The following is a 27,790-nucleotide window of genomic DNA, read 5'->3' on the forward strand; positions in this document are numbered from 1 at the left end:
AGAGCTTATTGCTGAGAGAAGTGCCACACACTAGAGAACCACAGAGTACAGAGTATAAATTCATATCAGATTCGCTGTGTTCGCATCACTACTCTCTGGCTATGGAAGGCTTTGCATGGCAGAAATGGTTCCGGTTTCAGTCCTAGGTCCACACAACACAGAAATTGCCAGAAAAATGATATCGGTGTTGGAAAAGGTAAGAACTTAAAAATCCCGCAGCTTATTTCTTTACTATGAGAACCAGTCTTTTGAGGAGACATGGGGTAGACATTTCTGCAGGGCAATATGAAAGTGTTTTTACTTATGTTGTGTGTAGCAATATTTATTCTGGAAACAGGCAACTTGTTTTGTGAGAGCTATTCCATTTCATGCCCTTTTCCAAGACTATTGAACAGTCTTTAGAAATATTCAGACACGTCTTATGCCAACTATTTGCACCTGCTCCATTCTTTATGCAAAATTAAGTCACTGACTGTAAAGCTCCTAAGGGACTTATATTCTGCCTCAGAAAATCATTTGGTGTTTATACATACTGAAATTCGACAGTATGTGCCATGAAAATGGATCAACATGGCTGCTCATCTGGACTGCAGCTACCCACATACCCTTGGTTGATAGATAAACTGTTATTTCTTAAGATAAAAGTGTCATTTCTTAACAGACCTGCATCAATAGCAGTGTTTGGTAACCCAGCAGGACAGCTTAGTTTTGGGGAGCAATTTAAAATTTGTGTTTGACATACTCAGTGTTCATGGGGCCGTGACATGTAGCACCATATACTGAAAAAAATGGATCTAATACATGAGTATTATGTGATGACATTGGTGATTATCTGATGGGCATTTGGAAACATAGTACTAGGACTTAACAGAGAGCAATAAAATGGTTAGCTAGTGGGTTTTAACCACTTTCAGTGTGGTTTCCTTAAAGAAATAAAGGCTTTGCTTCTAGCTGGTGTTTGTAAACAGAGACAAAAAAGAATGTAAGCTCCACCTAGGAGAAGGTTAGGAAATACTATTGAACAGGGAGAAGGGCAGCTAGAGAGTGATTTTATTTGCATAAGCTTTCTATCCAGAATCATTTACATAACTGCTGGAAGCTCGATCTGAAATGGCGGCAGAGTAGAACAGAAATCAGAACGGAAACAGAGCAAGGACTTTGCAACTCCTGCAAGTTGTAGACCTTCTGCAGACATTGTGATGAACTAATATGGAGGAGGCTTTGGAAGGAAAGCAATACCTTGAGCTGAAGGTGCTGAGCAGAGCAGCAGGGCTCTGTGAGTTCCCTGTAAGTCTCTTGAAACAAGTGAGGTGGGGCTGAGCATCCCTGTGAGTTAGTGACATGTCTGTGTGAATGAAGGAATTCCTGGATATCGCGGTGATGTAACCACTGATGGAGGAAGTAAGGAGAAGGGCTAGCTGAAATGACAGTAGTGACCACAAAAGGACAATAGCTGAGGCAAGTATCACAGTTGTGGCTGTGAATCTAAGTAAAAGGTTTAAAGAAGTACAGCGTGCACCTTTAATTGTTGCTAATACAAATATGTTATTAATTCAGCATTGTTAATTCTTCCCAAATTTATTTTACTTTCCCTTGTCTCTATAAAGGCTTAATCTTCTAAATGAGAAATATTGCTTATCAAGAGAGCCAGAGTCCCCAGGACTCAAGGTGAGGGTCCAGACTGGAGGCTTTTGCTAGTGCTAAGAGGAATCCCTCTGCATTTAAGCCCAGTTCTTGTTTCCATCAGCAACAGCATTGCTTTCAGTTTCAGACCTCAGTAATCCATGATTCAACAGATCATACACAATTAAGATTTTTTTTTTTCTTATTTTGGATGACTATCCACCAACAGGATAGTTTCAACTGTAAAATTTTTAGTCTCTCAGCCAGGAAGGAGTAAATTGATACATGGAGAGGTCCAAGTTTTTTTGAGAACTCTGCAACAGAAAGGCTTTCCCCACTCCACTGAAGAGCTGGGCAGTGCTGGCTTTAACCCCTCTATGCTGAATTCTGGTATTTGGTCAGACAGTTCTGCAAGCTAGAGGAGTAAATCTATTTTCAGTGGCCTTCCTCAAAGGCTGCTTGCTAGAGATACACAAAGGAATTTTTTCATCTATAGAAATGATGCTCCAAAGACACTCAAATTCAGACCAAAAGATCCAGTCCTGCTAAAATCTGACAAAAATAGGTCCAGATTTTTGTCCCTAAGCATCTTTGTTTCACAGGGTTCTTCAGACTGAAACTCAGCACAGATGAAACAGGCAGAATTTTAGCTGCTTCCAAATGTAGTTGAATCATTGTCTAATAAGGAGTAAGAACACTTGCTCTTGTTAAGAGAAGACAGCTGAATTGACAGATGTAACAGTTGAATCATAGTCTACACATCATGAAATAAAGAGATAAAATACTGCACAAGCCAGAAGATTAAAAGTCAGAAGATACAAAGTATGAACAAACATCAAAGGCACTTGTCTAAACCTACAGGAACTCATATGCTCTCTTCAGTTGTCAGTTCCTATTATTGGAATATTTACTGTCCTACAAAGAATCTAGACTACAACGGAGGATTTCTGTCAGTGAGATAGAGAATATCTATAAAATGAGTAGTCTGGCAAGGCAGCGTGCGCTTATCGCGGGGAACACAGGCTCAGTATTGTCCACCAGCACATCTGGGTTGGGCTTTGGGATTGCACGCAGAGAGTTTTCATGCATGAGTGTGACTGCTGCTGGCAGCACAGGGTGATTCCCCAGCCTGCTTCTCAGTGTGCTTCTCCAGGACGGGAAGCAGCTTCCAGGCTCAGTTGCCTGCCCAGCCGGGCTCCTGTTGTGTGAATCTGGTCATACGTACCGTGTCCAAGGCAAGTTTTGAGCTGACTTGTCAGTGCATTTAAACCTAGCTCTATCTCACCATACCTGTGGTCATTCACCTTCAAGGAAAGACTCACTCAAGTAGAAATGTGCACAACCTGATGACACTTTAATGCCTTGGTTATTGCTGTCTCTACTGGTTCCTAGCAGTGCACTGTTCATATTTGCTCTTCTGTATGATTCTCCTTTATTTCAGAATTTGCCTGCAAAATGTCACAGGTAGGAACTGAAGAAAGGTATGAAGAGTCATCCTTCTCCTTTTCTGTCTTCAAAACTGTGCATCTATCACTGCTAGATGGAACGTGCCTGCTGTGCACAGTTTCTCCTCATTCCTTGAGTATGCAAGGCAGACCCCTGAGATTCTTTCATCCCGTCCTTCTGTCTATAGAATACACCTGCCCCCTTTGATGTACTTCCACACCCCCACCCACCCCCCCTTAGCACCAACTATCTAGTTTCCATGTTACTTTTTTCACTTTGGATTTTCTGCCAGTAGGATTTCTGGCAACATGTACATCTGGCAAGTGACATCTGGAACTCCAGTTGCTGGAGATGGGCAGGCTGAATGTTTTGGTAAGTAAGAGTCACAGATGAACATCTATATTCTGATAGTTGCCAAAAAGTTACACAAGGTCCTTCAAGGTTCCTCTGAGCGGATTCTCTGATGTAAAGCATTTTGTAACTCAGAATAACTAGCTGGGAAAAGATTGTCAGTGCCTATATGCACTGTAGGGGTCCTCTGTATCCTGGATAAAGGTTCAGAGATGTGATCAGCTGAGAAGGTCACAGCTATGACAGCCTTAGATTTAAGTTAATCCCTGGGTGCCAAAGCAACCCCTGAAAGCTGCTGTCAGTCTGCAGAAAACAGAACAACCTTCAGCCTTGGTCCCTAGTCTTTCAAGATAGAAAACAGAATTATCTCTAGAAGTGCTAGAACGGGAGACCATAATGCCTTTATTCACCTCTGCACTGATTTCCCCTCTGCACTTTATTCCCTTCTGCAGTCGCTTGATGGAAGAGAAAACCTGAGTTCTGAAGACTTTAGACCAATAATGATGTCACAAAGCTCAGCCAGTGCCTTCAAGGCAACCTGGCACCTCCTGGAAGTCATCATGCCACGTTAGGGGTCTATGGTTAGTTCCTGCATGGCACACAAGGAGAATTGGGCTTATAAAAATTGTACCCTAGTAGTCAGCACACTGAGCAGTGAGCAGATTAAGTTTACACCCGGGAGTGCAGTGTGAGGAGTTTAAGTCTCCTCTGTCTCAAGGAGTGAGATGCTAGACTACAAACCTCAGAAAGGCATCGTTTCTCAGCTCTTGTTAGTGACCCCTCAGCAATCACCTTCCGTTCCTGCAGGAGGAGGTGGCAGCCAGAGGAACATCTCAGCTGTAGGTCCCAGCAGTGCGCAGGTGTGACCTGGGCACCTTTACGGTGAGTTTTATTGAGAATTATGTGCCAAGGAAACTCAAGTGCCTGCAGGGTTATGTAAATTCAGGTTCTCAGAACAAAAGGCATTGAGCCTAGGGCCTTTTCTGGATGGTATCTTGAATCAACACTAAAATATGCCTTGCTAATGAGGGAGGATACAGGCTTGTACTGAGTCTAATCACTCTCTTCCCACTTTTTCCATCCTTAGTAAAAGCAGTTACAAATCTAGTCAGAATACTGGACATTTATATATCGTCATAGTTATCAAATATACAACATTTTATCACTGTGCCTCCAGGAGGCCATAAGAGAGAAAAGCATCTTGAAGACAGGATGTGCCAATTGTACTATACAACTGAAACTTTAATTAAAAATTCTGCAGAAGAAAGCAAGATAGGAATAACGTAACTGGTATCACATGGTGTCAAATAACACAAAGTGAAAAAATTAAGGTTTGTAAGACGCAGATGAAGATAACAAAGGTGTTCTAGCTTAGCTAAGAGTTTCATTCTGAGCTGCTTTTCTCCTCCTCAGGAGATGAGGAAAAAAAGGAGGAGGATGCAGCAGATGCACAAGGCAATGAAAGCAAGCAGGCGAAGAGAGAACAGTTCTAGTTTAACCTAAGAGATGGTCAAAAGACTGCCTGGGTGCAGCTATGGGAATTGGGTGCAGCTATGGGAATTCTCCATCATTAATAAAAGCCTATGGTTTGTCACTCATTCCAATAAATGTACTTCCAAAGAAATATTCTGCATGTAGTCTACTGTTCTTGCTCAAATTCAGAGGGATCAACCACACAACCAAGCAGTTCACACTCCCATTTCTCAAAACTCGGGTGCTCCAGCTGGTTTTAACTGGAGTGTCCAGCTCCCCTATATGTTGTCTCGGGGCATTCAGAGGAAAATGGTTCAAGCTAAATGGCACAATTTAAGAACTGGTGACCCAGAGGATGAGAAGAGTGGCCAGCAACAGCCAAGAAAGTTTTCTGGTAGGAGGAAAAAGTGGTGTTGAGCTCACCTGAACCCACAGGTCCTGAGGCAGCTTATGACTCTGACTTTCATATCTAGAAGTATAAGACTGTGTACACCACATCTACAGCCATGAGAGGAGACTGCCTGATGCCATTGTCTAACAGCTAATGTCTAGTCCCCTAGCAGACAAGCCTGGATCTCTCTATGGGGTGTATCATGACTGTGATATTGATCATGAGTGTTATTGCATTGAGAGCCGGGCAGGAGTGCGGGTATGAGATTCACGCACAGCACTGCCCCGTGAAGCACTAGGGACAGGACAATCGTAGGGGTAACCTGCACATCTCTCTCATGAAGCATCTTGGAGACGTGTCATTATAAATGGTTAAGAAGACGAATAGATGTGTCTCTGCTGAATCTATCAGGCTCTTTGCAAAAGCAAGATGGCTTTGAATACCAGATTCTCATTTATTTTCACATTACAACCTCCCTTTTATCTTTCAAAATCTTTTAAATTTTCTCACAATCCGTAGTCCAATCCAACGTACTACTTGCTACCACTGGACTATTAACTACCATTAAATACATCATTCTGCTATTGGAAAACATATGACAGACTACCTTAAGCTGGTATCTGCCGTTTGAACACTAACATATGGTTAATAGATTTGTAGGTCAAAATGTAATAGCCTGTTTTGTTGGACTTCTCTGTACTAGTTTAACAGTGTGACAGGTATTGTGCAATAACCCCACCGAAAAGAACTGTCCTGTCACAAGTCAGGTCTATACATGGCTGGATAAAAGCTGTCATTCCCCTATTTCCATGCATTAAATGCTTAGGCTAATGAGCTTTTATTAGGAACAATCCCGTTTCCACTGGACTCAAAACAAAAGCTTTAAACAATTTTAATTGAAGAGCTATCTGGACAATCCAGGACTGACTGAATTTTTGGATGGCCAAAGTCTTTTATGTAAAATGAACTAAAAGCAACTAATTGCATTATGAGATCATTCCATTTATTGGATATTAAAATTGTCTACAGATACATTTCATCATCCTAATTTGATATATAAGGAAACTGAGGAACAAGAAAGCAAAGGAATTTGTCATCATTAAGCATTTAAACAAGTTTAGGCTCCCTATTCAATGCTGCACTCACTAGTCCTACTGCCTACTTATTTACCAGCAGAAAATATTTACTTGGAAGAAAAATGTCATTTTTTGTTAGGGAGAAACTTCCTGAGTCAGATCCTGAACCACAAATTAAGAGTGTTTTACGCTTTCTTTCTTGAGAAACAAATGACATGGTTTTCCGTTTCTGTATCAAGAAATATTGGGCTTTACTTCCTACTAACATGAGATTTGTTCACATGACTTTCAAGGAAAAAGAAGTCAGACAGGAGCTACCATTAAACATCTTTTTATTGTAGTCTTTAATGTACATGCAGAATTAAAAAAAGTGTCAGTTATATCTGTAAGCGTATAACAACAATGTAAATGTCTTGGATCAGCAATGTATTTGGATTAGGGACTAATAACTCTAAGTGAACAGACATCTTTCAGGATATACAGTTTATATGGTAAATCAAGAAGGTTTTCTTCAGAGTGATTTTCCTCATAAAAAGATAAAATATTTCTTGTTTACAATCTCGCTTGGTTTTAATACTGAAAAAATCTATAATAGTACACTCTCCATTATGTACATAGAAAAACATAAAACTATATCCATACCAGTGTCTGTTTTAAATGCAAACAATAGTAGTTAATAGCTTTGTAATTTTTTTGTGCACCCTCTCCCCTCTTCCCTCCCCCCCTAAAAAACGCAGCATTTCCTAAAGTTTTCAATGCTTTGGCAGAAATTGAACCGAAGGCACTCCCGTGTTAGGTAAAGCAATATGTGAAATATCAGCGCTAAATAAAAAAAGCTGTAGGTGTACCAGACAGCTCCATGCTCATCCCAAGGGCCAAATCTTGCACTCTCCGAGGTCAAGAACTGGTTTGCTGGAGATCCCAACCAGAGCAGGCTCAGGCCCCAGCTTGGTTTACAATAAAGCTAGATTAGCCTCACAACTATTTTTCCAAATGCTTCACGCAAACCATATGAGGATGCAGAGAGCACCTCTGAACACAGTACTGTCACGAGGGCAAAAAGCTCCTGCAGGTCACAGCATCAGAACGTGTCGCAAAGGCTTTGCTTTCTAGGCACTGCACTTTGCAACGTGGTAGTTTCACACAACACCCTCCGTTTAAGACTTCCTGATGTTGCAGCTCAGCTAAAAACGAACAAACCAACCCACAAATGTGAAGTTTCTAAACCATCTCTCGTGATGGATTAGTTTAGACTCAGCAAAGCATCCTGAAAATAATCTGCGTGCTAGTGGCATGCTGACTTCTGCTGATAGGGAAGCTTTGAAAGCTGATAGAAAAGTTTCTCTCAGGGGCAACTCCTCCTTGGACTCATGTGGTTTGTGTTTGGCACACCTTCATTCTTCTTGTAACTCAGGGTTATCTCTGGCATACCTGCGATATGTATTTATATGAATACTTCGGGAAAAAAAAAAAAAGAAGCCTATGAGATAAGCACCTAAATGCTCGCTAAGGGATGTGTCATAAGTCACAGTCAGGAAAACATTTCCGTAATGACCAGTTTTAGTTCTCAACTGCAATTTGCTTCAGCAATGCTAGCAAACGCTGAGAAATGACTGGATGCAAACTTCCAAGAGAGAATGAGACAGAAAGGCACCGACCGAAGCTTTTTATGCACGTGAAAAGCTTTCACGTGTCAATGTCTCCAACCAGATAAAGTGTTAGACTTTTGGGACGTATATTAGTTCAGTAATTGGTTTACTTAACTAATTTATTCATAGTGCACCATATCTGACCATGACTGTAAATAGCTGCAGTCAACTGACAATCCAATTGAAAAAGAACATTCTGCTAAAACCTGCCAGCTGGTCACGTTCATTCTGCTGCAACAGCTCTGCGCTCTTTGGCCACAATAAAATGAATGGCTTTATAGTGTTGGAAAGCATTTTTGTCGTTCTTCAGTATCACTGTGGATATATCTCACAAGAAATGAAGGGTGAGATAAAAAGTCATCCAACAACACTTCAGTCTCTGAATTGAACAGCCAGCAAAATGATACGCAGCTGGCATGGAAGAATAGCCATTTAAGGTTAGTTAGAAATGCAGACCGAAGGGGGAAAAAAAAAAAGAAAGAAAAAAAAAGGAAGGCAAGTAGTCCAGTAAGAATGAACAGTAGAATAAGAAACTGAGCAAGTGATTCTTTGTTTTGGGCCAGTATATCCACCACCAGTTGCTGTATGTTGCTTTGGGAAACATGAAACTGGCACCAAAACACTCCAAACAACACAAAACCCCACCCCCTTCCTAGGCTGATGGCTCTCCTTGAAATGTCCCTCAAATCTCTTTCCGTACTGTGGCTCGGATGCTGCTGAACATTTTGCCTATGGCCTCAAAGAGCGGGTCGCAGAACGTGTGGATGCAGATCGAATAGACGCGGCTAATGCACTGGATCTCAATCAGGTAGCTCCTTATGCATGGCACCACTGCCCAGATGTGCAGGAATGACAAAATGGCAAAGTAGATGCCCCAGATGAGAGCCATAGGAATGCCAAAGATAGCTGACAGTAAACGATAAAACCAGTATTTCGTTACAGTGAAGGTGGTAAAACTGGCCTTCCAAATCCCATCAAAGCTGTGTGTTCCCTCTGGCTCAGCAATCACATCTTCAAAATCGATCTGCAGCAAAGAACACAAAGTCAGGTCAGGCAAATGTTTGCATCAAGGGTAGATTCCAGAAACCCCTTCCCTGGAGAGCAATGGTGCCCTGCAACAAAACACCAAAGCACATACTTCCTACATCCCAACATGATTTGACCCACTTAATCCATTTACGCCAAGAACATTTTCAGGGACTTTTTCCAGTGACTATCAGGGAGCCTTGATGATTAACTCAAAATTAGACATCTAACTTCTAGATGGGATGAACACAATATCTTTTCCTCATCTCCTACAGCCCTAAAGGTATGGAGTGCCCTTGAAGTTTACTTAAGGGATGAACCAGGTGAACAGAATCATCATGTTTAACCATTTCACATCTTTACAAATGGAATAAATGCAGCCACTGCTTTCACTTTTTACACACCTCAAGCACGCATCACTCAAATGTGGTTTGTTTGTCTAATTATCCCATCTTTCTGTGTATAGCATTGCTAAATTTTGACCATGAATAAATGGTGAGGCTAGCTATTTAAATATATACTTTGAAATAGGCATAGATAGTTGTTAGTAGTCCAAAAAAATAAAATGTTGGATTTAGATCTGTATCAGGTAGAGTTCTTCCTTAGTCTGAAAGGGTTAGGGAGCTCTTTCATCTTATTAAACGTAAGGAGGCTCTTCATATGAGAGCCATTTTGTTCGGACCTATCCTGTTTATGTGATAACACTCTGTTCATGAAAGACATGGCCAGGCTAATGTATTAATATTTAGAAGGAACACACTCTTCTACATATTTCATAGTTTTGACTATTATTCATAAATCGCTCAAAAAGTCACTTAAGGAAGCGGTGCATTCCAACAGGCATATTTTACCACTCTCTGTTGAAATACTGAGCTATTCAGGAAGCTTAATTGTCATAACATTTCTATTAGAAAATTAACAGAATTGTGATGATAGCTCCATGTCACACAAGCATGTGTTTGATATAATCCACAATACAGGATATTTAATTTATTCAGCACAACCAGTTGTATAGGTACTGCATTCAACAGGAAAAAGAACATCACAACACTATTCCTTTGCAAAAAACTAAATGACTGTTGAAATCAGATGAAAGAAAAAAAGGACTTGCATTCCTGGGACTGGATCCCAAAGTGAGATGATGCTGCTGCCGTAAGTGAGGATTTACAGGAGCAGGCTAAGTATGATACTGGCCAGCGGCCTCAGGCAACAGTACCTTAGCACGCTGGAAGGAGGTGAATACACATACACTCGGTGTAAGTATTGCTTATAGTGTAGGAAAAGGCTCACAATCACTTATTTTAATCTAAAATATACATAAAAATTGGAAAGAACTCCTCCCTCTCTCCTGTTGAGTCTTCAGTCACCTCCAAACAGAAGGTACCAACAAAGGGAAAAATACTATAAAACCACTGGACTTTCCAGTTTCTTAAACAGAAAAGATAATTCCAAAACAAAACTGCACCATCTAGGTGCAATTTACTTGAAGGGACTGAAAGTCCTTGGCAGGTTATTTTCTGAATCAGCTGTGGTATCAAGTATCTCAAATGCCTAATATCAAGCTGGTTTAATTCAACGTGTTACTGGGCCTAAACATCACTCCCTGCCAGTGCTTTTCTCTAGACATCTGCTACCCTGACCTGGGCTCTAGTGATCTGAAAGTGATCTATGATTCTTTGGGATGGGAATTCAGCAGCAGCAGCAGCACCATCACACCTAAAGGTAGCGTTTGGGTTGAGATTCTGTCTCCACAGAAACCTATGGCAGACTTTGTACTGGCGGAGTACCCAACAAACACACCTCAGCGCTGTGCGCTTGTCCATAAAGGTGTGCAGAGCCAAAAGTCTGTCTGGACTTTCTGAAACCGGACAGCATAATTTTAAATAATGGCCAGAAAAAGAGAAAATGAAAAGAGAGTCTGAATCACAGTTCTCTTCTGCAATAGTTCTACAGGAATGAAATAACCTATGCTTCTGTAGGTTGTGTGCATGAATTTTTGGTACAAATCTTAGAAAACAGTTTCCCTGGAATCAGTGTCTAAAGACAGCATAGTAGGTGCACTACACTCACTGCTGAGTGAAGACAGGAAATTGGAAATCATTTGGGCTCTGTAATTTCAGCGGGTGCAAGACTGAAGCTCTGGTGGAAATAACTCTAATCCTGGGAAAAGCATCACAGGCAGCAATATGCTCTCTATTTTTGTTGTGGGGTTATTAGATATAAAAGGTCGTGTTTGGGGACTAAACAACTGACCAAAAAATAACTTTATGAAATACATTGGCCATAAAATAATTACATGAATCAATCATTAAAAGTTAGCTGCAGTCTAGTAAGAGCAAGGAACTTTCCTGGATGTACTGTGATCTTTTTACCAAATGAAACGATCAGATGTCCTCATATCAATCATGGGATTTTAGGATTGCATCACGAAAGAAAGAAGAAAGGGTTGTAGATGTATACATGGAGAAGTCAGTAACATCTACTGATGACGGCGTCTAATTGTCTTATATCTATTCCTGCCCCCCCAAAAGATGATTTCAAGATCTGCATATTGTTCACTGAAATAAATCTAATTCAACTGAGTACCCACGTTGGAAAAATGTATGCCTGAGTTTATGGAGCAAGTCTATTTTCCTTTTGGAATACACAAGCAAGCATACTCATAGTATCCACTTCTGTAGCTATTCAAAAGCAAACTTTTCATTGTAGCCCATATCCCATGTTAGCTCATTTTCAAAGCAAATGGGTGTTGGCTTACTATCAATGTTTGCCTTGAAATCAGATAATAAAAATACACAGATGGTGGCAAAACCTAAGATGATTACAGCAAAAAGAAGTTGCTTCTCAAAAAATGCTACTACATGAAGACTCTGTGGTTGAGCATAGCCCTCCTTCTCTAAAACTTCTGGCAATTTATCGCATGCTTCCCACCAGTTGATGATGTGATCCATGGCAGAGCCAGTTTGTGCACACAGCCACCATACAGCAGTTCAGTGCGTTGAGGGCTATTCAGGGTCACGCCTAAAGTCTTTTTATCCAGTTCAGTTGTGGTGGAGTCTATTTTGTATTTTTTTCAACTGGCTGATAAAGGAAATACTAAATCTCAGCAGGAAAGCAAGTTTGCATTGAGCTCCATCAGCCTTTTCATGGTTACATCTTTAATTTAGCTGAGTGGGACCTATTTTTATTAGCAAAGCATATTTTTGGCATGCAAAAAGAAACCATAGGTTAATGTGAATTTCCTAGAACTTTTAAAATGAATAGTAAGACTGGCCCATAATTTGATTCCTTTCAAAATAATTCATTACAATGAATGTTTTACTGAAAAAATGGAAGCCAGTAAACTCACTGGTTTTCAAATAAAATAGTAAACTTCCTGTAGCCGTGACTCTCGGTAACTAATGTTTTTAGCCTGTTGCACACTCCAAGATGTCCATGGAATTAATCCCGGGGAGCTGACAGAAGAATCATGCCATATAACATTTCCAGATGGACAGCTCTGTCCTCATTCCAGGAGATGATTCTAATATTAGAACATTTATGATATATCTTTGGCCAGAATTTCCCAGCTCAAATCATACACAGTTGTCCTAAAAGTACTCAGGAATCAATCTGTCTGTGAGATGATAACAGTGGTGCGTTCATGCCACCACCAATTGTCCAGAGGTTACTTTCTTGGAGCAATTTCAACAGCTCTCGGAATGTGTCTGCCATTGCACAGAAGCTGAATAGATGGCTCTGTAGGAACCGCAGCTGATGTCCCACTACCATATCTTTCCCATTTCATTATTCCTCAAGTCCCATGTTCCACATTGCTCCAGTTTGAATAAGGGGGAAACCAAACTGAACTTGAGAGCGAAAAGACAGAAAACCACCATGGCAACTCTAAAAACTCTCAGCTGAATACAGTGTCAAAATGAAGCTGTTATCTCCCTGAAAGCCATAAGAACGTTACAAAATTACGTACATGTCAAGAGAGTCCAGCTACGACTGGAACGTGAACCTCTGTGGTGCGGTCCAAACCCAGACTTACCCACGGCAGTGTCCAGTCTAAATAAAGATAGGCAAGGAGTTGAGGTAATCTGGGCTCTTCTACTTCTCAGCTGCTAACAGATCCCGTACAGATCCACTGGCTGGGAAATGCTCTATTTATTTCACTGTTCAGGCAGTACAGAGAAGTCCTTATGCTGCAGGAACTGAGATATCACCCAGATTCTTCCTGCACTGAACCGCTCCCATGAAAGATCCTGTTTTTAACTCACAGGGATCAGTCCTCCACGGGCACCAGGAAAAATAGGTGACTGGATGCGTTTTGCCTTGCTATAGGTTACATTTGCATCACTCGGATTACTCACTCCTCAGTCCCTTTTATTACTCTCCTCTGTTTTTTAGTTCAGCAGCACTCAGTGACAGTGAGTGTCATCAGACTGATAACGGGAGTCCAACTGAAGTAAGTAAAGTAAAAATAGGACTGAACAGGAGAAAGAGAAGTGGCTAGAAATATGATCCTAAGGAAGAAACACACTCTAATTTCTGGAAATGAATCTAACTGGCTTGCAAGGGTAAGACACCTTTTTTAGGGTATTGTTCGCAAGGCCACTTTTGCCAAAGCATCACGTGCATGTAGGTCTGTGAAGAACTCTGTTTTATCTACATAAAGGCACGCTTAGGTTAGCCACAGGTCTTGTTCAGCAGATTGAACATTCAGCATGCAGTTTGTTGCTCCAGAGCTCTCAGGGTGTGCTGTGAAAGCACTTTGAATTATTTGCCAAGCTAATGAAAATACAGGCACATTCACTTGCGACAACGAGAGAAGTAAAGGAAATTTGGTTTGACCCTCTAAAGGATGCTAATAACTCGCTACAGCCTTCTGTTTCAGCCAAATCTGTTAAACACTATCAACTCCCATTTCATGCCTACAATACACTTCCTGACTTCAGCTATTCTTTGTTTCCTACTATTCAGTTTGGTAAAGCCAGTTTTTACATTGCTTGAAGCTTTTGTCTGATTCTGCTATGAGAATTACTGCAGCTTCTTTTGCTCTGCATATGTTTATTAAACTTTTATCAGGAAATTAAGGAACCTGCTTTGATTCTAAAAGAGATCTGTTTACAAGAAAGGGAAATGGTATGGGGAATTTGTCTTCATTTTTCAAAGTCTGTTTAAAGAAAAAAACCTATTAATTAAATAAGCTTAACAGTGTGAAGTTACTGGTTTTTTCTTAAAAAAAAAAAACAAACCACCAAACCCAGCTGACTCAAGAATATATGCCTTATATATGAAAATAGTTGATCTGTTGACCTTGCCACTTTAGTCCCTATGTATCCAAACCTGGCAGGCTGGAAAGGTGTGTTAAATGCCAACCTCAAATTGCCTACTTACCAGTTGGGCAGAGGTTCTCTGAGGTGTGTAATATCTATTACATCGAAAAATTTACTGTGCTAAGTCTTTCAGTAAAAAATTATTAAGGCCATCAGCATTTTATGGGGGCTTTGACCTAATCTACATTTCTGTGACTGTAACTATAATCATTCAAATCTTCATGTGTGGTAGCTGTGTGCTGCTACTGTGCTGTGCTGACACGATGCAGTTTGCATAGACAGGCATCATCACTTCTCCACTGAGGAGGAACCCAAACAAGCGCTGAGGATACCTACATTTTTGAGTGCCATCACTATCTTTTGGAATCAGTGAAAGCATGCTCAGATCCTTATCGGATCTCTCGACTGATCACTAATATCTTCAATCAGGCAAACCACTAAAATACGCATACAACCTGAAAAATGTGAACTGTCCCACTGATGTCAATATGCTTACGCGCTCTGCCAGACCGGGGCTATAGTCAAGTCTGAATGTATATTTACATAAGAAAGATTCGCAAGCTCATTTTCTTTACAGTTTTATCACAGAGTATGGAAACTGTCTTTACTGCTTACCCTGTGCTGTTTTAACACAGGTATTTCCCTGGTACTAAGACCATAAGTATAATATTGTTTCACCATATTATACTGTGTCCCTGTAAGACCTGAAACAGACATATAGAAAAAAGCAGGTATGATCCTTTTTTCTGTTGTGATAAATGCAATTTGTATAATTTCCCAATGCATTCAATGTCCTTTAAAGAAACATTCAACAGAAGAAAAGGTATAAAAGATCACAAAATGACAAGCCATTCTATGGTGTGTCACATTTGGGAGGTGACGTTCAGGACCGGTGCAGCACTACTAATTTCGGAGAAGGCTGTGGTATGTGTTATTAAAAATAAGAAAATGCATGAGCACATGAGATCATTATTAGTTTTTGTACTTCCACCTACTATTTGGAACTTAACAGTGCTTGGAGAACAAAAGCATCACAGCAGCAGAAAAAAAAGTTAAGCAATAAGCTCACAACCATTCTGTTAAATCAGTGATATCACCTAAATATCTAAATGTTTCCTTGACCCTTTGAAATATCGTGTTTCCACATTTACTGATGCTTGTCTTCCTGAACACTGCCATACTTTGTCAGAAAACGATGAGAAAACGTATAAGGTTGTTTCTACTAAATCCAAGGGAAAGAGCATGGGAGGTGTTGGGACGTATAGGAGTAAAGCTGCTCTTCTCCCTTCCCTCACCTCCCAGATACCAGGAGACTCGTTTACCCTTTTAAGAGCACTATGAAATCTCCATCTGGCAAATGTTCATCTGCAGTTATACAGAGAAGCTGGCATTTTGTTCCTGAAAACATAGAGCTTCATGTTGCCTAAATGTTCTACTTTCTCGCTAATCATTGTTTTCAACAGCAAACATCAGGTGCTGTCAGGTGTGTAGTAAAGGCAAAACTCATTGTATTCCAGAGTATTTATATGAGCCTCAGGCTATAGCATGGGTGACTACAAAACATGAACATCCAGCAGATGATGGGATAAGTTCCATCACAAGACAAGAAATCACCTTGACTCTTGGTATGGTGGCAAGTATTTAACAAGGGAACCCCAAGAGTGCCTTCAGGCTGGGATGTAGCAAGATTAGGCTCTGCCTGTCAACCTTGAACTCTGTCTTCAGAGCAAACTGCTCTTCTGGGGACTGGCCAGATCAGTGGGCACAACACTCACTCCTTTGCACAAAAAAAGAGATGCCCTGAGCGCAGATGGCCAGGACCGTAGTTTTTGTGTAAGGCTGGTTAAGTGCATAAAAATGACAAACAAGTAATTCCAAAGTCAACGAAACCCCAGACAAGCAAGCAGAACTGTTCCACCCCAGATACTTGTTCAAACTGACCAATGACTTTGCCTCACATTCCCTGTCTCTCTGTGCCTGCTTTCTATAACATGGCAAGAAAAGTGTTCTCTTAATGGAAATTGTGAATCTTTCCTGCGTGCTATAAAGTATGCCAGCAGAGCAAACAATGCTTTAACAAACAAGGATATTCATGTTGGAAAGCAGAGTTGAAGGACTACGCTGTTCTAGCCAGAGAAGAAAACCAGTCCGGTCAGGAGTGACCCTTACTGCACACGTAACAAATACTCAGATGGATTATGAAAATTTAAATGATGTCATGGCTTAGAAAAAGGTCATGACTGCAGACCACCATTTCACAAACTGAAAATCAATGAAAAGAGTAAAAAAATAATTTGCTACTAATTACTGAGAGAACAGCTTCCTGCTCCTTGTCCATGCTGAATTACTGATTACATACTACAAAAGGCCTGGTGATGGGCTTTGTTTTATCAGATGGGCAGACTCATCAAAATCTGCGGAAATGCTCATGAGAAAAATGCGACGGATGCCAATGGGTCAGCGCTGTAGCAGCCAGCCATTCTCCAGAGATCTCTTCCTGAAGTGCTTGCCTGTCCTGTCTCAATACAGCCCAGCAGAAAGAAAGACTATCAGCTTTGAGGAGACATCTGCACTCCTCTGAAACACAGTGAAGCTTCCTCTGCAGGTGGGGATATCATGTCAGCCAGTTCCTTGGAAAATGTGTTGACGTTGTTGGAGTAAGTCAGAAAATAAAGTGGCTATTCTCCTCCCTGGAAACTGGGCTGCTGAGAGGTTATTGTGGTTTTCCCAAAAAGAAACTCTTAAGAAGCTTTCTTAATTTTATTGTTTCATGTTCCGCAGCTCCTTGTTTGATACAGCTATTTTAGCAAGTAACTCTGATATGTCTGTGTGTATGTACATCCACATATGTCTGTCCATCTGTATGTTTAAAGATGTGTTTGTGGGTAGTACACCTAGTTAAGATCCTCCCCTCCTTAGACTCCCTTTACAAATGATAAAGAGCAAAAAAGTGGTTTCCAGATTTAAAGAATCCTCCAAAGGTGCCTGTCTCTCTCATGCACTACATTCATCAACATGAACACCAGGGTGAAGTTTTGACTACACTAAAGATAATGGGAATTCTTTTATTGATTCCAGTGGGATCTGGAGTTAACCAGAATCCAGAAACATTAATAAAAGTAAATATAATCTATAAACAGATTTTATATTATATTTTATTTTATACATGTAATATAAATATAATGCATATTTGTACTGGTTTTAGCTGGGATAGAGTTAATTTTCTTCATAGTAGCTAGTACGGGGCTGTGTTTTGGATTTGTGCTGAAAACAGTGCTGATAACCCAGGGATGTTTTCGTTACTGCTGAGCAGTGCTGACACAGAGCCAAGGCCTTTTCTGCTCCTCACCCCACCCCACCAGTGAGGAGGCTGGGGGTGCACAAGGAGTTGGGAGGGGACACAGCCGGGACAGCTGACCCCAACTGACCAAAGGGATATCCCATACCGTATGGCGTCATGCTCAGCATATAAAGCTGGGGGAGGAAGAGGGAAGGGGGGATGTTCAGAGTGATGGCGTTTGTCTTCCCAAGTCACCGTTACACGTGATGGAGCCCTGCTTTCCTGGAGATGGCTGAACACCTGCCTGCCCATGGGAAGTGGTGAATGAATTCCTTGTCTTGCTTTGCTTGTGTGCGTGGCTTTTGCTTTACCTATTAAACTGGCTTTATCTCAACCCACGAGTTTTCTCTTTTACTCTTCTGATTCTGTCCCACATCCCTCTGGGGGAGAGTGAGTGAGCAGCTGTGTGGTGCTTAGCTGCCAGCTGGGGTTAAACCACGACAATTATTATCTTGCCCTCAGTGCAGGTTTACAGACCTGCTATTAAGGTAATAAACTGCTCTAAGTATAACTTTTCATAACTTGCTCTAGCTTCATCCCTCCTAAATTTAGGCACTAATGGGAAACGGAAATACAGTGACCTCAGACTCTTTAGTAGTGCATGGAGTGAGACAGGCACCGTTGGAGGGTGCTTTAGATCTGGAAACCACTTTTTTTTCTTTATAATTTATAAAGGGAGTCTAAGGAGAGGAGAATCTTAACTAGGTGTACTACCTACAAACACATTCCTGTTAACTGCTGCAATTCTTTTTTGCAAATCCGACTTGTTCTCACCGTTTCCCTCATTTCTACCTGAATATGCTGATCGCTGACAGTAAGTGTGCAGTGATGGCCAGCTACCTCTCTGTTCATTTAAAAAAATTGCCTCTGCATTTCTCCTGTTAGAAGGTTGTCTTACTTATGGAAGATCTTAAGTTACTGATCCTTAAAGACAAGGTAACTATTTCTTTAGTATTTCATAAAAATCAAGATATTACTAGTCTACAGTTCTGGTCTTGTCATAAACTGCACTAGAACAGAGATATATGAACTTGGACTTCATAAAACAACAGGAGACTTTATGGCTGAGGTCTACAGGAGATATTAACCTGATCGTGAGGGAAAACTGATTTATTTTTTTGTAGCATTTGTTTGAATTCCAAGAAGGGATTTCAAAGTTGACAGAGGAAGTGTTGCAATCCATCTATGAGACTCCCTTAGGCTTTTTTTTGGAACTCCGAGTATAAATTCAGCACAGCAGGAGTTTGGACAGGGAATGTGATGCTTTCACCTTCAGCTGTGAGAGCATCTTCTCACTTCTTATCTACGAAGCTCAATTTATCAGTTCCCACTTATTTGAAAATAAAGTACATGGGCCAGATAAATAGAAGACTACGCACAAACCCCATCCTTGTACAGCCCCACTAACATCTCTAGCACAGGTCCTTGACTATCTTGAATAAAATCAGGTGCAAACTTTATCAATTCATGTGCTCAGTAGAGTGGGGATAGTGGTACTGAAACTATTTGTCCTTTTGAATGCTAATCTGATGGCATAATTTCTGACAAGAATGATTATTGTATGAAATTCAAAGCTTGTTTTGAAACTATCAAAAGACATTTTCGTAAGAAATCTGCCAGAAAAATACAAAGGGACTAACAGAGTTAAACCTGCCTCTCCAACAAATCAAATTAAATTAAACAGCCTAACTTTCATCTTCAAAATAACAAATCCTTTTTAGTCCAAGATGGTTTTTATTACTATCATTTGTCTAGAAAAGAGAGATGGTAGTTCTGGATCAAAAAGCTCAAAAACTCAATTCCTGATGTAGGTTTCATCCCGCTGTCTGTTTATTACAAGGGTATTTGAGAGCTGTGGGAAATGCAGACTTATACCTCTCTTCAGATTTCCAGAGATCACAAGTTTTATGGAAGTTTACAAGTTCATTTGTATTTTCTTCTCTCTGTTGCTTAAAATACAACAAAGATCAAATTCTCACTGGGGATCTCATGGGCAGACCACCCTACTATACACAATTATCCCTCTTCCCCCTGGACTTCTGGATTTCAATACTTTTTTTCTGTTTATTTTAGACATCCATACTCTCTGCAACAGAAGATGGTGTTTCTATCCATACAGTGGGCTAAAAATTCTAAAATTAATTCAATTTGTTCTTAAAATTTTCTAACGTACAATCTGAATTCTGTTGAATTTATCAGAAGCGAAAAGTATTTGTCTCCTCTGAATCTGAGACAGTGTCCAATAAATTCTAACAAAAGGAACATCCATGCTGAATGATTGGCTCTGTCCCCATGGCCATCAAATGAACATTTTCCTATGGAGTTATGAGTCACGTTCATCATGTTAAGCAAGAAGGCAGTGCATAAGGCTTTAATAATACTATGAGCTTAAACGCAAACACATTTTTTTGAGAAAGCAGCTTTCATTAGAACAGATGCCATTATTATCTGTAATCTTATGGACATTCAGAGATTCCATGTCTGGGAACTCCTAATTAATGTGCAAGAAAACTGTTTTTCAGGACTCTAAAACCTTGCCCAGTCTTCGTATAAACTGGCATTCATAATGACTTGAGTTTTTATTCTCCCAGTCCTAGACTAGCCTTGGAAAAAATATTGGAAACATAATTGTATCATGTGGGTAGCCAAAGTCAAACATTTGAATATTCTGGCATTTTAAATCTAAACCCCACGGCCGGACGTTAATATGACACAAAGATTCAGAATCATTTCAATTAAATGCAGTTATGTAAAAGTAAGGTGTCATGTGTAAGCTACATGTATCGCCAATGGAGAGAAACGCCCTTTGACAGCACTATGGTTAGGTCTAAACTCTATGATGTGAATCTGCCTCCATATATATATATATTTATATAGACATATTTGTATTGATGTATTTAAAAGTATATATTTATCTATTTTCTCAGGACTTTTAACAGTATCTGAAAACAAGGAAAAGAGGTCTGCACTAAATTTCACTTAATTCCTTGTTTCAGAAAAAGCACCTGACTGAGCTCTGCTTTTCTCTCATTTTACTGTGTTGAAGAGCAGAACTCTGTTCCTCCCAGGCTGATGCCTGCTGTCACATCAGAGTGACAGCCCTCAACGCCTTAGCCCTCCCATCCAAAAAGATCAGGGGACGATGCTTGCTTTCCTTCCAGGAGGTTCTCAGGTGTGGAGCCGGGAGGTGCTCTGCCTAGTCACCTCTCTGGGCATCTTACACCGTGCTCAGCGCAACAGGGAGGGACCGCAGTTGTGAAGGATTAAATAAAATGGCAAACTGCTTTTTGAAAACCCTCTCTTTTTACTAGAAAGCGGCAGAAATTGTAAATGGCTTTCAAATGGCTAAGTAATACTTTCCTCCCTAATGCCTGCATAAGGGTGTTATGGTATTTGTCAACATCTGACTAAAAATTCCAGGCTTTTCCTTGCAGTGAGCTGAACTGCCCTTAACTGCATTAGCTTTAAGTGGAAGGCACGAATACGTAACTGTTTAAAACTTGGTACAAAAGCTCTGCATCCTTACATCTGTAGCCAAGTACTGGATTTTTTTCCAGAGAGAAAAGGACTCTTACGCAACAAACAGCAGATAGACACCACTTGTTCAAAACAAAATAATAATTATGTTCTGGATGGTAGACCAGGCACAGGCCTTTCTTCCTGGCACACCACTGTAGGAAAAAACTGTCATCTGGCTGCAGATGTGACTGCACGTTCGGTCCTCACTAGTCCCAAATGAGTAGACTTTGCAGGGTTGGCTGCAAGGTCCATCCCCATCCTGAGCAAGGAGCGAGGCAGTACTGAGAAGCCTAAGCCGCAGGAGAACTGACTCCCTCCTCTGCTTCTTCCAAATTCAGTAAAATTTGTGCAGACTTGACCACAGATACTTTGAGAAACTTTGAACTCCAAAGAGTTGGAAGGCTGTAATTTAGTCATACTCTGGAAAACACAAATATTGTGTTGGTAAACAAGAAAAGCGAAGGCTGAACTTCAGGCACCTTCATGTGAGTCCCTGGGTCATCGGGGAATGAATGAGAGAAAAAACCCGATCAACTTTCTACCCCGTTTGATGCGTCTCATCACACATAAATAAAAACTGTGGGACACAAGTCTAAGAGTAGAATTGTCCAACAAAGGACATATGAAATAGATACAACTGTAAGGCAAAACTGTATAATCACCAGCACGATGCCTGGAGGGTTCCCAGGTGCACAGAGGCTGTTTCTCCCTTGCTAGATTCCCTCCTTGCCTCCTGCATGACTAGCCAACTTCACAAGCCAGCACCTCAAGGAATGGGACCACTGCTGTATGTTCTCCCCCTGCCAAGGTGATACATGAGGGCAGTCGAATGAGGAAGAAACCCCTTCCTTTCTGCTCCTGGCTGAATGAATTGGAATGGGAAGGAAATTCTGGTGATTTTACTGGATTGTGCTTCCTCCAGCACAAAGCCGCCAATTCTGTCATCTGTGGCCCTCAGGTTCAGTAGGGCCTCGTCCATCCCTCTCTGAACAGAAATCCAATCATTCACACCACTTTTCTGGAAAACTCCCAGTGCTTAGCTTCCACTTGGTAGCTAATTTGAAGATAAACTGTAAGCAAAGTCAAGGTCACCAATAACTTTGGTATAAAGCTGCTCCATGTGTCTAGTTTTCATAATGGATCTCAACTGGGTCTCTCCCTCTTGCCTGGATCCCTACCCTAATTCTGCCTGCGCCATGTATCTGCTGCAGAGGAAGCTGGGCAGATGCTTTGTGTTGCACATCAAGGGAACATGTCTCCTGCTTCTCACAAGCAAGGGTTATTTTTAAAATGTGCTATGGGAAGTATTTGAATGCAGACAACACTGAGGCCTTTTAGAGAGCTGCTTACAGAGCAGATTCCTCGTTCTCTGTCTAATCATTTCTATTTCATGGCTGACTGATTTGTCCCCAGTTTCCATGCTATTGTGCCTCATAGTCAAGTGGCAAGAAATGCATTAAATGCTGGGTAAAAAGCAGAAGGTTCTGAACCTAGAAAAATGCAACGGCTCTAAACAAAATTGAGCTAAGCCTGAACCACACTTCTGCCTTTACAACACTCCTGAACATGGTTTTTTTCTCTGATTTTCAGTACCCGACTGAGACAGGAGACTCCTGTTACACAAGCGTATTTTTTACACTCTGCCTGGATGATTTATAGCTGAAGAAAGGTAAATGCATGACAGGACAGAAGGGGACCACACACTGATGGCTAAGGCAGGAAGCGAATCTGTGCATCTTCACCTCAATCCAAGCCTGTCCCCTAGGTACTGGCTTTGAACTTCACTGCTACGCCTAATAGGCTGAACCTGAAAGCAGTGTCCAGATAAACTCAAATTGTTGCAAAATTCCTCTCTCTACTTCTCAGGTTGGACCAACCCATTAAATACTTACAAAAATCAAAGCAATTCTTAATTATCCTTGTAACAAGACAGAAAAATGTTGCTTTACGATGCCCACATTTTTTACAAATGCTGCCAGTTTTATGATGCAAATGGATCCTGTCTGGTTAGCATCAAATTAATTTCAATACATTCCTGCGTCTTGATGTGACTCCATGCACTACTAGGATCTCTCTTGCTGACACACAGGCGGTACTGGTATTCTGGCTGTTTGCTGGTTTTCAATGAATTTTGAAGGGACAAACTGAAAAGCTTGTTTTTTTGCATTCCTATAATTCTTACTTTTCAACTTTCTTTTGGATGATTGGATGTAACAAACTTTCTTAATCATTGCCCCTGTGGGAGACAGAGAGGGCAGGATGGGCTTTGTACGCTTCGGTTTCTTTTAAGTCCATTAGGAGTTTTTTCCGTCAGTGGTCTCCCTCTTTTCCCAGCAGGATCTTTCTTTCCCTAGTTAAGTTTGTGGACACCCAGATTCTGACTTGCTTGGGGGCTATGACTCATCCTCAGAAGGTTTGGTTGCTTTGGGGACTTCTTCTGTTGATGTACGCAATAAGCCATGATGCAGTCTCATTCTTCAGCTCTTGCATTCCCTGTCTACTCAGCTGCTCCTCCATGGGTAGAAGAAAAAAGAATTGCTCTCTCCTTTTTAAAATCAACCATTTAAATGGAAGATTTGTACCATTACGTACACAGATTTTTTTTCTAAACAAATAAAAACTTCATGCATTTTCCTTCTAGATTGCAAAGCTGACAATGGCTCCTTAAAGATATAGCCTGCTCTGAGGAGTAATTCTTAGTGTTGATCCAGCACAATGGCTAGTCATATTCAGCACCTTCAAACTGTGTTGAAGTCAGTGGAATTTGAGGTTACTCGGGACCTTGCTATATTGTCTGCACATACTATGAATCATTTTACTGACATACATTCAGGAACCAGAGTCCAACCTTTTGATTCTCTGGAAACAATGCAGTATTTCTCTTTTTCAATAACGGGTCTTCCTGACCAACACACATGGTGAACTGCACACATTCTGACTCTGCTGGACACTAAATAAGCCAGTTACTGGCTTAGTCACCCACTACGGCCAGGCAACTCCTGTTTTTCCTAGGTTCTGACAAGTCCAGATGACAGCATCCTCAATTTTCACATGCGTAGTATAAATTTTGTCTGCTAAGAGAAAAATCACCTCTACGATTTTTCTGACCAAAATGACTTCAAGCAAAAATCTCCACTGACCCTAATTTGTCAAAACGGTCTGATTTAAAAACTCAAAAAAAAAACTAGACAAGGGCACAGTTAGATTTTGCTTAGCTTGTTTCCATTTATCACTTCTTCAGGGAAAGAAAAACACCAAGGAAAACAAAACAAGGAAACAAATCCAAACGACAACCAGGACCTCTCATTTTGCACCCACTTGGCTTAGGGAGGGTGATCTGTCCCGCAGGCCGGGGCCAGCAGCGCAGCTAGCTCAGACTGCGCTGGGCTGGTGCCACCTCCCTGCCCTGCCTCTATACGTGCCCGAGGGAAGGAAAATCCCTCCTGTCGGTGTTACATAAGGTCACGCAACTTCCCCCCCCCCCCGCCCCGGTCCCGGCTGCAGAGCTGACCCGCCGGCACACAGCTGCAGGAGCCCCGCTCCGGGGCGGCTCTTTTCCCGGAGGGCTGCCGCAAGCCCCCGCCCCGGCGGGACCCAGCCCCGCAGTGCCCCGGCCCGGTGAGCCCCCGGCGGGGAGAGCAGGGGCAGCCCGCGGGAGGATGCAGCCCCGCCGCGCTGCAGCGCGACCCGCTTCGGCAAGGAGCTCCGGCGGGCTGCCCTGGCCCGCTGCCCGCTTCTCTCCTGCACCCTCTCCCTTTTGTCTATTAAAAAAAAAAAAAAGATAAATGAATTATGACTCGCCACCCCCGGCCCTCTCCCTCTTGGAGCAGGTGGAGGGAAGCGGTTCGCGGGTTGCTGCTGCCCTGGCAGTGCCCGCGTACTGTGTCTCGGCAGGACAGGCAGCTGCCCCGAACTGGCATCGCCCCTTGCCCCGTCCCGCCTCCGTCCCCTCACCTTGACCACGTCGTCGTTGAGGTGCTTGGGGTCTCGGTTGACCAGGTCGATCTCTTTGGTGTGCACGTCGTGCACCGCCTTTTCGCTCAGCTCATCTGCCATCATCTTGTTGTTGGGCTTGTAGATGTTGCCCTGCTCCCTGATGGGCGCCGTGTACAGAAAGTCCTGCGGAGAGGGAGAGGGAGAGCGGGCGGGAGGGGAGAGCCGAGCCGAGGAGGGCAGGGCAGGGCAGGGCAGCGCCGCGCAGAAGGGCGGGCTGGGGGAGGCGGCCCCGGGTCCCGCGGGGAGCGCGGAGCGGCGGGAGCCTCGCTGCGGGGCGGCTCTCGCCCCGGCTATTTAACCGCGACCGCGGGGCGCACACCACACCCCCGCGGTACCAGGCACACGGCACTGGCTCCCGCTCCCGCCGCCAGGCGTCCCCGGCCCCGCGCCCCGCACCGCCCCGCACCGCCCGCGCTCGGTCCCGCTCCCCGCCGCGTTGCCCCAGGGCGGAGCGCAGCCGCCCCTAAGTGGGGAGGGCGCAGCCGCGGCCCCCTCGGGCAGCGCGGGGAGCGGCCGGGGCTCCCCGCGCAGCGCCCTCTCCGTACCGCCCTCCCCACGCTGCCCTCCCCATACCGCCGTCGCCGTGCCCCCTCCGCCCTGGTAGCCTCACCGTACTGCCCTCACTATACTGCCCTCACTATACTGCCCTCCCCGCACGGCCACCGCCGTGCCCCCTTCACCCCAGCGCCCTCGCCGTAGTGCCCTCCATATACCGCCCTCACCGTCCGACCACCACCACAGTGCCCTCACCGCGGCCCCAGCCCGGTCGCAGCGGACGAGCCCCCGGTCTCCCTGCCCCGCTGTCCCTGCCCGCAGGTGCCCGGTTGTCCGCTCTCCCCGCCGGGCGCCGGCCGTGGGGTCCGCTGCCGAGCTGCCCCCGCGCCCCGCTCCTCTGCTGGGCCGGGGCGCTGCAGCGGGCGGGTAGCTCCGGGGGGCCGAGCCGCTGCAGGTACTCGGCGCCGGGCAGGAGGGCGGCGGGGCAGCCAGCGGAGCGCTCGCAGCGTCCCGGCTCCGTGTCCCCCGGCGGTCCTACCTCCGAGTCTACGTATTTGGTACCGGACATGCTGCCCCGGGCTGGCTGGCGGCTCTGCCGCGGGTTTCTCTGCGCTATAACTTGTAGGACCGGAGGCAGGAGGATCCCGCTCTGCGGAGCGGCCGGGCAGGGGGAGGTAGCTGCGAGGGAGACGGCTGGCCGCCGGCCAGGGGCTGCTCCCTGCCTTCGGCTGGGGGAGATGACAAGCCGCGGTAGGGCCCGGCATATCGCAACGCTGCTGGGAGCCGCCGGCGGTGGGAGGGGAAAGCAGCCCTGCCCCGGCAACCTGGAAGCGGGCGGACCCGGTCCCGGATGCTTGGGCCACGCCGCGCGGGGACAAGGACACGGCTGGGACGGTGACACGACACGGACAGGGTCCCCTCCGCGCCGCCCTCCCCGCCCCGGCCGTCCGCGACCCCCGGCAGCAGGTCCCCGCCGCTGGGCTGCGGGGGGCGACGGTGCCTGCCTGCGGCAGAGCCGGCCGGGACGGGGGGGCGGAGGGCAAGGGGGGGCAAGGAAGCAATGAGGAGATGGAAAACTTTAGTTGTGTTTCACGTCCAGACCGAGCGAAGTGTTTGTAGGGCTCCCTCCCCCCGTGCATTGACAATAGTTTACACATAGTCATCGCTGCCCCAGGAACAATTGTGGAAACTTGGACATCCTTGGGATGAAGAAAAAGATTTTCTCAACTGGTTCATTTCAAAACTATGCAAATATTTAACAGTCCTGCACTTTAACTGTGCTATATTTTTCCCGGGAGGAGACTGACCCATGCGTGTCTGCCATGCATATTAACCACTGGGATTTACTTTTAAAGAGGAATAGTGGGACACTGACATTTTGCCATGCTCTATTCTCAAGGTCCTTTGTAAGCTCAGGGGCATATGCTGGTGTAAAAGCTATAAAGATTCATCACTGTATTCAAGATGGTTCAGGTTAGGGTTGCAATGGCACAATACATCTATAAACCATGAGTTATATTTTGCTTTTTTTTGTGTGTGTGTGTTTGCAGCCATCCTTTTTTTGTGAGGAAATCAGACCATGGTGAAAGATTTATAACATTAACAGAAACGTAGTGACCTTAGTGTTATGCCATTTAGCACAGAATTGCAGCAACAGAAGTAGAAAATTCTTAACTGCAATATATTTGGCTTTGGCAATTCAACAGAAAAATGACCTTGAAAAGGCCACCGGCTAAGATGGATGTAAGCTCCACAGAAGTAAATAACTGCACCTGTTGAAAAGGCAGTCCACAAATTACTGATATGGTCATCAGTTAGCAGGGAACTTTCTTTAAAAGTTTATATTGCTTATAAACTTTAGAATAAATGCTTTGGATGGATGTTTTCCAACTTTCCGAGTTAGTTGTAATTTTTAAAAGTAACTTTTTTATTGATGCAATAATTCACTTAGACCATCATTAAAATATCCTTGCCTGTCCAAGCAGTTGAGTGTGTGCGTAGGGTCAAACGGGTGGATTGATGGATACAGAGTCTGCAGGTTTTCAACCCATCTGAAAAACCCCCACAAGACAGTTCTTTGTTTT

The 27,790-nt window shown here is 43.4% G+C and overlaps 2 protein-coding genes across 6 annotated transcripts in view; both read right to left on the reverse strand.

The window, feature by feature from the left end:
- MET (MET proto-oncogene, receptor tyrosine kinase) overlaps nt 1-1,820 on the reverse strand; it is a 137,871-nt gene extending 136,051 nt beyond the window's left edge. For all 4 annotated transcript variants that reach the window (XM_054819031.1, XM_054819002.1, XM_054819011.1 and 1 more), the window contains exon 1: nt 1,240-1,820. The gene's annotated coding sequence lies outside the window, so the exon portion shown is untranslated. The remainder of the gene's footprint in view (nt 1-1,239) is intronic.
- Nucleotides 1,821-6,675: 4,855 nt separating this feature from the next.
- CAV1 (caveolin 1) lies at nt 6,676-26,516 on the reverse strand. 2 transcript variants are annotated; one of them, XM_054819091.1, is made up of 3 exons: nt 26,245-26,478; nt 25,170-25,334; nt 6,676-9,033 (listed from the first exon to the last, which is right to left on the reverse strand). In XM_054819091.1, the coding sequence occupies exons 1-3, from the start codon at nt 26,272-26,274 to the stop codon at nt 8,692-8,694; spliced, it is 537 nt and encodes a 178-aa protein (XP_054675066.1). In that variant the 5' UTR covers nt 26,275-26,478; the 3' UTR covers nt 6,676-8,691. The 2 variants fall into 2 exon arrangements, with proteins under 2 accessions (XP_054675066.1, XP_054675073.1); XM_054819098.1 differs by lacking the exon at nt 6,676-9,033 and having other exon boundaries at nt 23,406-25,334; nt 26,245-26,516.
- Between the last annotated feature and the right edge of the window lie 1,274 nt (nt 26,517-27,790).

This window comes from Grus americana, chromosome 1 (assembly GCF_028858705.1).
Source record: "Grus americana isolate bGruAme1 chromosome 1, bGruAme1.mat, whole genome shotgun sequence".
NCBI lineage: Eukaryota > Metazoa > Chordata > Aves > Gruiformes > Gruidae > Grus > Grus americana.